The 13,186-nt window shown below is 37.5% G+C and overlaps 1 protein-coding gene across 2 annotated transcripts; it reads right to left on the reverse strand.

Moving 5' to 3' along the window:
• Positions 1–1,461: 1,461 nt before the first annotated feature.
• On the reverse strand, positions 1,462–9,975 carry bsdc1 (BSD domain containing 1). 2 transcript variants are annotated; one of them, XM_032547394.1, is made up of 11 exons: positions 9,817–9,974; positions 9,252–9,306; positions 7,728–7,844; positions 7,465–7,632; positions 6,136–6,190; positions 5,782–5,897; positions 5,620–5,688; positions 4,011–4,095; positions 3,469–3,927; positions 3,282–3,385; positions 1,462–2,823 (listed from the first exon to the last, which is right to left on the reverse strand). In XM_032547394.1, exons 1-11 carry the CDS (start codon positions 9,825–9,827, stop codon positions 2,794–2,796), a joined length of 1,269 nt encoding a protein of 422 aa, XP_032403285.1. In that variant the 5' UTR covers positions 9,828–9,974; the 3' UTR covers positions 1,462–2,793. The 2 variants fall into 2 exon arrangements, with proteins under 2 accessions (XP_032403285.1, XP_032403286.1); XM_032547395.1 differs by lacking the exon at positions 1,462–2,823 and adding an exon at positions 3,018–3,041 and having other exon boundaries at positions 9,817–9,975.
• Between the last annotated feature and the right edge of the window lie 3,211 nt (positions 9,976–13,186).

A 13,186-nucleotide genomic window follows, 5' to 3' on the forward strand; every position in this document is an offset into this window, starting at 1 on the left:
TGTTCTGAAGGTCTTAGATGTTATATTTCTTTGAATATTAACAATACAAGACAAAGCAGTCAAACAGATTTTTACCTTTACATTATCAGTAAATACAAGAATGCCAACTATGGGAAATTACTTCTTGTAGTTTTACTACACTGTAATTTTTACTTTCACTTCAGTAGCTTTATTAAGAAATATTGTTACTCTTTTTTTGAGAAAAAAATTCTGGATCCTCTACTTCTTCCTCTACTTCCTCCTCTAATATCTTCTCGCAATAAAGAACAAAAAAAAAATGCACCGGTTAGAGACCTACAGTTTATGTTAAAGTGAGACTTCTTGTTTGTACCCAAGCTTAATTGTTCTGTTTTTATCTGCTGAGCCTTTTGTCCCATTTGGAGGTGAAGTGATTATTGAGTAAACTGTTCATATTGTCAGTAGAAGTTCTTTACCCTGTTGTAAAATATGTATGTACATACTGTATGTGCACATTACAAATTGTAAATATTAGTTTCATAAATGTGTGTCCTGTCTGTCTCTGTGTTGCCCTGCGACAGACTGGCGACCTGTCCAGGATGTACCCTGCCTCTCGCCCGAAACGTTAGCTGGAGATAGACACCAGCACCTCCCGAACCCACTAAGGACAAGGGTGTTAGAAAATGGATGGATAGTTTCATAAATTTTATATTCTAAGAAATACAGTTATTACATTTTTTTAATTACATTATTCACATAAATTCTTTTATTTTTAGTCTTTAAATTACCAGAATTTGCACACAAATATATATTTTCATCTCTCTGGTGACATGTTTAAACATGAAAGGTCTAATGTTTGTTTTTGTTTTTTTTTTATTCAGTGCTTAATCAGCCTTTTTACAAAATACCTTTTCACTCTTGTGTAATTTTTTCAGATGGTTACTTTTTAATTTACTTGAGCAAAAAGTTGTGCTACTCTCATCGGGTAAAGCCAAGGAAGTGGATTTGTTGTGAATGCTGTAAATGCTTTAAGCATAGCTGCATGTAGCTGCAAATCTTATTGTTGCATTGTTTTCAAGAAAGCTGGATCCCACCAGATTAGTTCCAGTTCATAATCTAAAAAATTTAGACTGATTAAACCCAAACTGGATTATTATGCACTGAACAAACATTCTCTGATATGTAGGTGGAGATTTTCTTAAATTTTTGAAAATACAAAAAAGCTTTTTCCCTGATGGTTTTAGGACATTACAACAGTTATGTATTGAGATGAAACACAATAATATTAAAAAAAAAATTATTGTACACTGTTCACAGATTTTTTTAAAGCAGTTTGAATTTAGGAAACCCATTTGTGAAAACAAGAAAAGGAGACTCTTCCTTCTTACTCCCACAAACTTAAGTTTTCTGCACTTTTTTGGACGATGGAACACAGGGGGACTTGCATTCATGCATGAACCGCCAACATCTAACCAGAAATATGCGGTAATTCATGACAAAAAATTATTAGTAGGCATTATTTTTTTTAATGATTATAATCATTTCAGAGATCAAGTGAAGTACTTGGAAAATAATCCTGACAGCTCTGTAGACAGATGTGTGCAGAACAGCTGAAACTGAAGGAAATACACAGCTGAAAATTACAGACATGCAACAAAGGCTTGAATAAAAGCCTAAAAACAACAACAAAGTAAAACATACAACTCAACAATAACCATCTGTACAATGTTTTGCATATTGTCATTGCACAGACATGCAATTAAAAGCAGATAATTACAATAATTAAGCATTTATTCCAATATAAATATTACACCTCTTGGCTTAGTTGTCTCAGATACGGTACAGGTGAAAAGAAACAAAACAAAAACAAAAAAACAAAAGCGTGGAGCATGCTCCTTGGTCTGCTTGGCACACCATCTGCTGAGCTTTCCCAACCAACAGAGAAACTTAATACGTTCTTTCTCAAATAAGTAAAGAGAAAGAGATGCTACCCTTAAAGTCAAGGATCAGATATCATACCAGTTTGAATTCCCTATATTCAAATGTGACCAGTGGTTAACTATGTAGTTCTCTCTAATCAAACAAGACATTCATTACCCATGTGATGTGTTTGAAGGTGACACAAACTAATATACAGTCAGCAACAGGCTTAAATATTGAATTAAAGGATGTGAGGGAGCAAATGGGGAAGGGAAACATTTGGATCAAGTCGTCACACCGCTGTGTGTGTCTGCAAGGCCTTAGGATCAAAGTCAAGAGGAATCCAAAATGAAAAGAAGGCCAGAAGGCCAGGTTCCATTTTCCTGGATTCGCTTGCATATTAAAGATGAGAAACGAGGAAAGACAGAAACATGAGATGGACCTCCATTCAATGATCGCTTTCATCTTATAAAGGTGACAAGCAGCATTACAGTTTATGGCCATCTTGCAGCCCAAGTTTAAGACTCGCAACATGAGATGTTTTTAATGGCATGAAGAGGAAAGAAAAGCAGGTTCTCTGCCACAGCAAAACTTAACTGACTTTGAATGCTGGTTAGCCTCAAGGTCAGAAAAATTGCAACCTGCTGTATAATAGTGTCATAAGCTTTTTCAACGAGGACACTCAGAGACCCCCTCTCTATAGGTTTACCTGCTCTAATCTGACAGCTGACGAAGCAGTCCAGTTCTTATTGCCCTTGGGGATTCTCTTTTCAAAAGGCTTACCGCATCGTCCAAACCAGCCAGAAAACCCCCAACTGGCAATCATGACACGGTGACAGAGTGGAAAGAGTTAAAACACAAGAAGCACGGTTCTAGACTGCTTTGACAGCGAGACGTGTTTTGCTTGTGAGGCTCTCAGTCCCAGTTCTCCCAGTCTTCATCCAGCTGGTAAGAGGAGAAGGAAGGAGATAATTAGCAAATCATCCCCAACCTCCTGAATATTTATCTAACATAATATAGTTACAACTCCTTTATGTGAACCACCTCCTCCAGGTTGGCAGTTTAGAGAGTGTAAATTTAAACAGAAACAAGGATAAATGTATTTTTTCTCCCTGCCTGTATAGATCTCAATAACTAATAAATTTTAGTTGCACTTAATCCAGCTGGTGCGTTTTTTAAAATGATAAATGCATTCTTAGGACCTCCTTTTTCTAATCATTTAATTTTTTTGTTACTTAGTGTATTTTGTCCTCCTATGACTGCTTTACAGCATTAAATAGTTTTTTGTATTAATTTCATAGATTATGAGTTTTGCTTTCGAGTCCCAGCCTGGGGTCTCACGGAGTTTTAATATTCTCCATGTGCATGTGTGGGTTCTCTCCAGGTACTCCTTCCGGACTTACCTCTCCAGTATCCTCTATTTTAGACAGAGCCAGTTGGACTTCTTCTTCTGTCATGTCAAGGTCAAAGTCCTTCTCCCAGTCCTCGCTCACGTCTGTGCTGGAGCCTGGAGGACAAAAGCCCAACAATGAGAAGCTTCTAAAACTATTAAGTTCTCAGTACCAGGCAAGCAGTAACATGGCATTGTACCTTTCTTGCCGTTGTTGGAGGGCGTTGACTTTCCGCTGTCGGAGTTGAGCTCAAACACTCTCAGGTCTTGCGGCCCCTCTTCTTTCACCACCTCTGGTTGTTTAGAAGCAGGACTTCGCACTGACGTCACAGCGGATGGCTCCCCCTGAGCCTCTGGAGACGAGTCACTCCTTCCGTTCTTCTGCTCTTCTGGTTTGTTGTCGACGACATCCTCCAACGTTGCTTCATTCAGTTTCTTGGTGAGCTCTGTGGCGGCGGGCGGAAGCTGCATCTCCACCTGCGTCGGCAGGCTGATGCTGTCGCTGCTGACTGAGAGGGTGGTGTTGGGCTCTTCGCTCGGAGAAAGGACAGGGCTCACCAGGCTGGTCTCAGTGGGAGCTGTAGAGCTGGCGGAGGGGTTGGAGTCTGATGGGGATGCGAGGGGAAGACGAGATGGTGAAGCAGCTCCAATAAAATCATCTGAAATGTGATCAGAAACACCGGAGAACAGAGTCAGTGAAAGGCTTTACATGAAAGCTGACAGATGTTTGTTGCCTGCATACCTTCCTCCTCCTCCTCCCATCCAAGGGTCTCTATGTGAGCACTTTGCTCCGCTCTTTGCTTCAGGGCCACTCTCCTCGCCTCCTCCTGAACACAGCACAGAACAATTTATGTTTTATTGCTCTAAATGTTAGAAGCTGTTGATGTTGGTGATATTTTACAGTTCTATTAAAAGTTTTACCCCAGCCCTCATTTCTTTATTCATTTCTAAACCTAAGAGTTCCTCAAGCTCTGTCAAACAAAAACAAGGCTTTAGTGGCAAAGACTTTTTATGAATCATATGCTAAGCCATTTTCAAAATCTTAGGTCACACTTTTATTCTAGGTGTGCAAGTGCTTCCACACAGAACTGCAACAGCTTTGAGGAAAAATGTCCTATTTAACTGACTTTTACACATTTTGTCCTGATCAAAGGGATGAAAGCATCATATGTCAGCAGCAGTGTTCAGATTAATCCAAAGTGAATAAACCAAAAAATCAAGGAGGGTAAAGGGGAGAGTATGCATTGCCAAAAGACAAGTTTGTGATGCTTGGCACATATCTAGTCTCTGTGCCACTACATGCATTCAAAATATGATTGGGTGTTATTTTTTTGTAGTCATTTTGTTTGTAGTCATTTTGTAGTCGTACTTGTGCACAAATATTTTTGTAGCACAAGTATGTGATGTGATGTATGTGATGACATTTTTTCCTGAGTTTTTTTTTTTTTTGGGCTACTTTCATCGAGTCATTATGTTTGATTATGTTTGCACCTGGCTGCAAGGCAAATTTTCATACAGGGACAGTAATAAAGTGATGCTCTGCTACTGATCCTGCATGTTAAGGCTGTTGACATTTAGTATAATGAGATCTGATACCTGGAAAGAGGTTTTTAAATAAGAAAAATGATCTGATATTCATCAGAATAGAAGCAATAAATATTCTGGTAGCATAAAGAAGACTCAAAATTAGACATTTTCAGCATCAGCGAGGTGTTGGATCAATCTAATTGTAACAGGTCAATTATTACAGTAAAACCCGTTTTACCTCACCTGCTGGTCCTCATTCTTAATATACATAATTAATGACATTTTGGCACTTTTGAGAATCACTCTTTCAGAGAAATAAACATTCTGCCTTTATGACAAGTTGTTGTCCAAGTGTCTAAAAATCCAATTTAAAGTTGGTTCTCTGCTATATCTTGACAACGCTGGTCACTATCCTGAGCATCAGAGCCTTTCTATGCTTAAATTCCCGAAAATACTGGGCAATTCCAGAGCTCTCCAGCAGATGTCACTCAACACATTCTACTAAAATGAATGGCTGGCCTTCGTTCCAGAAAAAATTATCCTATATCACTAAGGAAAAAAAAAACACATAGAAAAAAAGGTAAACATCAATCCTCAAGCAGCTGAAACCATCACAAAACATACAATCTCTGGTTCTGTTTATGGGCACTTGAAATATATCTTACCAACGTATTGTATCAGACAAATATAGTATAAATTGTACATGTAGTTCCTCAGTAAGCCATGACAAATATCTGACTAGCATATTTCTGTCTTAGAAGCCACCTGCAGTTATTTCATTTGCTGCATTTCTTCTATATTTTCAAATAAACATGGCAGTTTACCTGATCCAGCTGGAAGACCTTGTAGAAATATCTCTGCCAGAATTCTGAATGGGACACGGCAGCTGGAACCTGGAGTAAAGAGAAACACACCTTTGTTGCATATCTTAGATTAAAAAAAAGACGAGCAGAAAGTTCAAAACGTCGAGAACCAAAAAGAGATACCATTTTGGTGTAGAGAGCTCGTATAGATGGACTGTTGACCAAAAGTTCTGATATTTCGCCTTTCTTCTCGTCCAGACTGAAACTGGACAGCCAGCAATCAAACTGCTCAGGAGGGCCTGCAGTAAGGAAAATAATGTCCGATATGTAGATATCATATTTTGCAAAACCCAGAAATGTTTGACAATATTATTGTAACATTTAAATTTAAAATATAAAATCAGGTGCAAATCTAATAAAAAAACAGATTTTGTTCTCTTCAAAGAATATGTCAAAGCACATCAGCCACAAAATAGACCACAATAGTTTAAATTGTTTAAGTCCTCATAAAAACTGCTTCACTAATCTCCATCTCACCATCAGGCTCATTGCAGTATGTAGCGGGGTCAGCCTGCAAACTGTAGAGACGCGCCTGCGGGAAAAGACACAAAACTGTTAAAATAAATTATTGAACAATGGTTGTTTTATTCACACATACAAATCATGTGTTCACTTTCAACTGTTGGTCCATTCACAAACAAATGAAAACCAGAGATACCCTCAGCAAGCATACTGCTGAATGCTTCCAGGGGAATTTCTCAGAAAACCTGCACAGAAGCAGGTTATGTTCAGAAAAGTCTTTAAAAAGCCAGCTGTCGGGTTAAAGGTTGATCCCAGAGGAATATGTCCTCTGGCAGCAAGACTTCAAGTTTTTTGGGGTTTTTTTTTATTGCCTTGTGTTTTATTGACCCATATACTTGAGAGCACTATCAAATCATACTGCCAGGAGAGTGAAGAGAAAAGTTCAAGTGAAACAGAAAAACAATATGAGCCTCATAGGCGTTATTCATTTATTTACAGTAACGGCACACTAACTCCTAAAACAAATTTTTACAACATGCCTGCTGAATTTGAAAACCATAATGTTTTGTGTCCCGGTGCAGCGAGAGAGAGAGAGAGGGAAAACCATGATGAAATAATGTTTCTTCAGAGATGAACACAGAAAACAAAATGTCAAGCTAAAAAAAGGTATTACACATCACACATGTCTTCTATTTACATTGGGCAAGTTTAATGGTCACAGATGTTGCTGAAATCCTCTCCAGCTCATCGGATCTTGCACCATCGATTTTTATCAGTTCTAACAAGTGATCTCTGATTTAACACTGCTGTCCATCACTTCAAGTCAGCCTCTTGACTGATTAAGTTGAAGAACCATGTTTACCTGGAATTACAGGTCAGGTATGCCTTTACTTTGAACACCAATTTTCAAGTCTTTCCACAAATTCTCAACTGGATGTAGGTGTTCATTTTTGGGGGTTTTGTCTCTGCTTTGCACATTTAATATGGAGATTTTGTATTGATTTTTTTAAAAATGCCTGAAAGTGGCACTGAATTTAGTCCTTGGATAGGTTTGTATAGCTTTGAATGGTGGCATGAATATCTTAGAACATAATGTCCAGCTCCAGTCCTCAAGGGCCAGTTTTAGATGAGTTTCTGCTCCGATACAGCTGATTGAAACAGTCCAAATCAGTGTGTCAAAGTTCTGTAAAGACCTGCTGATGAAGCATCATTTGATTCAGGTCTGTTCAACAAGGGAAAGAACTAAAACATGCTGAGTTTGGACGCCACTGCCTTAGAAAGAATTAAAAATCTCATTTTGCAGTTTTGTTTATTTCTTTATTGTTACAAGTATTCAATACTGACCTTAGAACTGTCGTAAAGCTCTGTGGTTCCTGCTGGCGTTGCCACCAACGTGATCACATCACAATCAATGGTTTTATCAGGAGGAGGAGCAAGAGTGTCTGTTATCACCCCCAAGAAACTAGACAGGCTCTTCTTCACCTTCTCTGTTGTCTCAGAAGACCCTTCCACCTGGAAAAAAAACATACATGATGCAGTGGGAGTGACGAAACATCAGTCAGTCTTCATCTGAACACTTTTTTTATGGCAAAATGACAAAGACTTACAGCAAGCTTGTTTTTGACAGCATTGGCTGTAGCCACAATCGAGCAGGCCGTGTCATGCTGAACCACAGTGGAGAACTCTGTCAGGTCTCTCTTTAGGAATTCTAAGGCCTCAGATGACTGCAGGCAGTCAGATAAACAGAATAAAAAGTCATATAATTGCTTTGTCATAGTTAATTACAGTAATAGCTTAGGTCAGAAAACAAAGTTGAGAAAAGTCAAGGAAATAGTAGTGGCAAGTGGGGAGTCCATTCTGATGATGGACAAAAAAACCTAAAATAACAAAAAGACTTGAATCTTTTCAGCCCAAGTCTTTTGAGCTCAAACTGGAAGTCAGTGACTAAACTAAAAGTCAATATCAAAACATATTCAAAAGTAAAAAAAAAAAAAAATTGGTAAAGTGCCCCAAGAAGTACAAGAGAATTTCCATTTCACTGCATCATAACTTTATACCAACATCCTAGCTCAGCATTCATAGCCACAGAGTTTGTGAGGTGAAGCAAATGCCTCTGTCAGGGACATGTTCTTCCAAATGTGGTGTGCAAGCAATGGATTTTTATGTTCATTGACTATATGAGGTCTTAACAAAGATTCCAAACATTATTTGTAAAAGGGTAAATAACTAGTCCACAGGTTTACACCCAATGGAACATTGAATTTTAGGCACAGATTTTCACCATTGTCACTTAAAATCCTTTAATTTAACAGTTTAAATTAATCTGATGCCAAATAAATATATCCATCCTCAAATGTGCCTCTGTTGGCTTTTGTGATGCATATGTGTATGAATTTCAACATTATACTAAACTGTTACAATTAATTTGACACAGGAGGCTAATTTGAAATATCAAAGTTTACATGGGGAAAAAAAACATAATTTGGAGTAGAAAGAAGCCAGTTGGAGTTACAGATGTTAGCCTGCTTTAAAAAAACACACACTAGACAGTACTTGCTGTCTATTGTTATAAAATGAATAGAAAAAATCTATGTCAAGGGTAATTAAAGCCATATAATGCTTTAAAGCTGCAGATTTAAGACCCCAGGTCTAGATCCACACTGTTTTCAAACGTCTGTAACTTAATTATAAAAAATGAGTTAATAAATGTCTCTCATTACAGCTTACACTGATAGAACATTTAGAAAAACACTTTGCTGAACGAATATTTGTCATCTTGTCAAAACTCGGACAGCAAATGAAAGAACATTATGTATCCCAGAATCTCATATTTTTAAACTATAGTCACTCCCTTTAATTAGGAACTTAAATAAGTGACCTTGGTGTCAGTATCAAAATACGTTTGCCAACCTCTAAAACAAGTTTGTCGTACAAATAGTTTCCAAAAAAAAAAAAGATACCCACAAAGCTGAGCAACGCGTTTGCTCAGACAGCGACAGACGAGAATGAATAACTGCATGAAACAACATGCAGTTTCATACTGCAAACAACTAGACAGGTCGAGGTCGATGCATCAGATAAAAACAAAACATTAATTTATTTTAACTGCGTTAATATAGAGAAATGATTACCTTGTCTTTCACGGCCTGATAGCTCTGCTGAAACCAACCTCCCCACCAGCCTTCTCTGTGGAAGACACATTTTCAAGAACACCAGATATCTATTTAAAAACTAAATAATATGTGCGTGTTTACACGGTTTAAATGCGGCTATTCTCAGTGTTTCTGTTTGTCAAACACTCCTGAGCAAGATAACGTCTGTGCTGGCGTCAGCTGTTAGACAAATATACGATTAAACGTCAAGTAAGGCGATTTATTGCAACTTCGACGGCTGAATATGAGTAATTGGTGTAGAAACTACGAACGCGTGCAGTCTGGTGGTTTTGATTTGGAGATTTAAACAGTTTTAATACTAAGCTAACCAGGCTAAGCTAACGCGATCACTGCTATGTTTTGGTAAACAAATCCACTTCCTGAACTCATTTCTAAAGCTGCAGATCGCCATAGTAACAACAAATTACCGACATTAACTCTTATGAGACACGCAATTCAACAAGAATCAGTTCAGTTCAATATCACACCGCTATTACATAAAATAAGACGAAAAACAACAAGTATTTTGCGACTTCTCTCTCACCCTTCAGCCATCTTCAGACGATGACATCATCAGATTATAGTGAACTCCGACCCCCCACCAGATATCAAAACTTTTCCACGTCATACAGTCTGACGTGGACTTTCCCAGATACGCTCTTATTTTTCACTAGTTCTGAAAAACCGTCGTATCAAACAGATACGCATCTTAGTGTTAAAAATTAAAAAATAATCATCTTCTGCTGCGCCAACTACGGTGGCTGCAAAGAACCAAACAGTTCCGCAACGCAAAAGCGGACGTTATGTCGTGACGTATTTGATGCTGAAAGCATGGAGATGAATACTTATAAATGTGTATGGTTGAAATATACATTTATGATCAAAAATGCTCGGTTGAAGGCTATGTCAAAGAGATATCTCTGTTAAATAAAAGAAGCACTTTAAGCATTTCATTTCAGATCATCTGAACATTAGTTTTGATTGTATTTCACTTTTCCGTCAGTGAAAATGTAATGTGGACACAGAATTAATACCTGTTGCTTTGTAAAAAAAAAAAAAAATTCAAGAGAAATAAAATAAGGAATCAAAAATAGAATGAAACAAAGACAGAAATAGATAAAGGAACAAAGAAAGAAGGAAATTTAGACAAAATATTTGGCTCCATCCTTCACACTTTTTAAACAATGTAGGTTGTATAAATTTTGGGCTTAGATGGACGGTTTGTTTTTAACTTTTACTTCCTATTGTTTCTTGTTATTTGTTTTGTCTTCTATTTACTCTAACTCCTGTATTCCAAAAGAAATGAAAAGCTGAGCACCTTTACTTACATGCTTAGGTTGGTCACTATGGATCAAGTTATCAGTTTATTAAAAAAAATAAAATATCTATTTTAATTTTGAAACATAAACTACTCAGAATTAAAACTCTCCCAGAATGTGAAATCAAACTATAAGACAATTACAAGGATAGGGAAATTCACATTGGCCACCTGTATGATAGTAACATTTTTGTCACCGCTTATTATTCAGTTTTCTTGTTGTATTTTCAGAAATTTTGCTTTATATTAAACAATTCATAAATCATTTTTTTCAACATATTAAAAAATGGAATGCATTATTCAGAATTTGCTTTCTGTAAGTGCTACAACAGTTCAGAAAAAGCTTTAAAAGTTATAGGTTCAACATATATTAAGTTGAAAATTACGAGCTGAAAAGATTATTTGAAAAAAAACTGATATAAAGAGATTACCCATTTTCCCTCATATTTTCTCCAATGCTATGTTAAAATTTACAGTTGTATGTTTTACATAAATTAACCTGGATGTTTTCAACCATTATTGAGTAAGAACAGATTTTCAGTGTACCATAAAAAAAGAGGATGATATTCTGGACAAACATTCAGCAAGGGATAGTTTAACACACATTTCTTTTTAATTAAACCCAATTTAAACTATAAAAATAAGTGTATCAGGACCAAAGCTTTTCTCAGCCATTATGTAAACTAATCAGCATTTAGCAATTTGAACGTGAATCCTGTAATCCGTCTCCTCTCTGTACATCTGTGAGCAAATGTGTTCACCATATTCGATGTGTGCATTGACCCCAAGCAGCTGTGCTTTTCCCCTCATCAGTATTCTGTGTGGGGGAAAAAAGGTGGTAGGGGGTGTTTTTACTAAGCAAAAAATGAATAAGAACAGGCTACAAGCCTCTGGAAGTGTGTCCTCCCCTAATTGAAGTTCGCCTTTCTCCAGACGCTGCACATTGTGTGCGTATGTCCTCCAATATGCCTGTCCCCGTCCAGCCCTGGGTCCCGTTAATTGGGCCTTTCAGTTCCCTAATTAACTCTGTCAGCGCAGGTCGGCCTGAGCCAAGTCGGGATAAGCACCCCTCTATTGATCAGAATCTAAAGCAGTTAACTTATCCATCTGTCCACATGGGTGTGGACATTAAATTAAGAAAAAGAATGTGTAATGCTATATCACAGCGTTCTTAGCTTGGTAAAAACGATTCTTTGAGGCACTTAATTCATGTATTGCATGATGAATTAAAGCAAATACATTAAAATAAGTTATTTAATTGCACTTTGCTAAATATTTGGCTCCATCCTTCACACTTTTTAAACAATGTAGGTTGTATAAATTTTGCTGACTTTGCAACACAAAGTCAGCAAATTTGTGGGCAGAGCTGAAAAGATGGTTGAGAAAGGCAGCCTACAAACTTGGTGGAGGAATGGTCCAAATTACCATGTAAATGGCAATTTCACCAAATAGTAAGGACATGAATAAACCCCCCTGAATTTGAAAGTTCAAAAAGGAATTTCTCTAAAAAATAATATTATTCTGGCTGTTAGCAGAATCATAAGACAAAACATGAAATAATATTTTATGTGAAAACATAGTAAAGTTTCTGAACTTGCATAACATTTTGGATATTGTTAAGATGCTTCATTTTGAGTGTTTTACCAAAATGAATTAAATGATTTTGATTATATTATGAAACCTAGTTGAAAGTGTTCTAAAGGACGTTTGCTATAATTAAGTTCTGTTAGAAAAACATATTATATTGGTTTAATTTTTTTAACAGTAGATTTGACATTTTGAGATTTCTTTTCAACTAGATTTTTTTGAAAGCTAGTTTTACAGTAGTCATAATGTAAAACTAACCTTTATCTACAATCTGCTAATTAATAAATTCAGATGTAACAGTGAGCTTTAAATAGTTGTTAATGTTTTTTTTTTTTAAATATAAATGTAGGAATAATTTTACGTGGTGGACATAGTTACATGCTAACTGTGTCACTTAAATCAGAAAGTCCTCTGCTGGTCGGCTTATGCTGAGGACAGGAGTGATGACTGCAGAGACTGCTCATAATGGTACACAGAGGACATGCCCATATTGTATGATTTAAGAAGCATATCCATTACACACCACAGTCATCACACCCGCCCACACATGCACATAGACTTTCCAGACCACTGATGCCATATTGTGGGTTAACACCATCTGGTGCCAATCAGAAAACACCAGCTTTGCACAAGTCAGTGTCTCTAATTATCTACCTCCAGCAAAGGCAAGCCGATCCCCACTAATCTCCTCAATGTGTTCAGCTTCCCATTCCCACCTGTGCCCCAGTAAAGAGGGGGAGGTCTGTGGCTCTCTGTGTCATGGGACCGGGGACCAGGTGACGGCGCGGTGCCGGTCCCCACAACAGAAGTCGCAGCGCTTGGTTTGGCTGGCAGCTGCTTCCCCCTACTGAGACATCCCACAGCTGACAAACCCCCGGCGCTGACAGGAGCTCTTTACAGTGTCAATAGCCTCATATATTTGAGCTAACCGCCTTTGTGGTGAGCGAGGGTGTCAGGCCTTTTGGCCCGACAGCGCTTGTTACCATGATGAAATGTAGATTGAATGGAG

Source organism: Xiphophorus hellerii, chromosome 19, assembly GCF_003331165.1.
Source record: "Xiphophorus hellerii strain 12219 chromosome 19, Xiphophorus_hellerii-4.1, whole genome shotgun sequence".
NCBI classification, from domain to species: domain Eukaryota; kingdom Metazoa; phylum Chordata; class Actinopteri; order Cyprinodontiformes; family Poeciliidae; genus Xiphophorus; species Xiphophorus hellerii.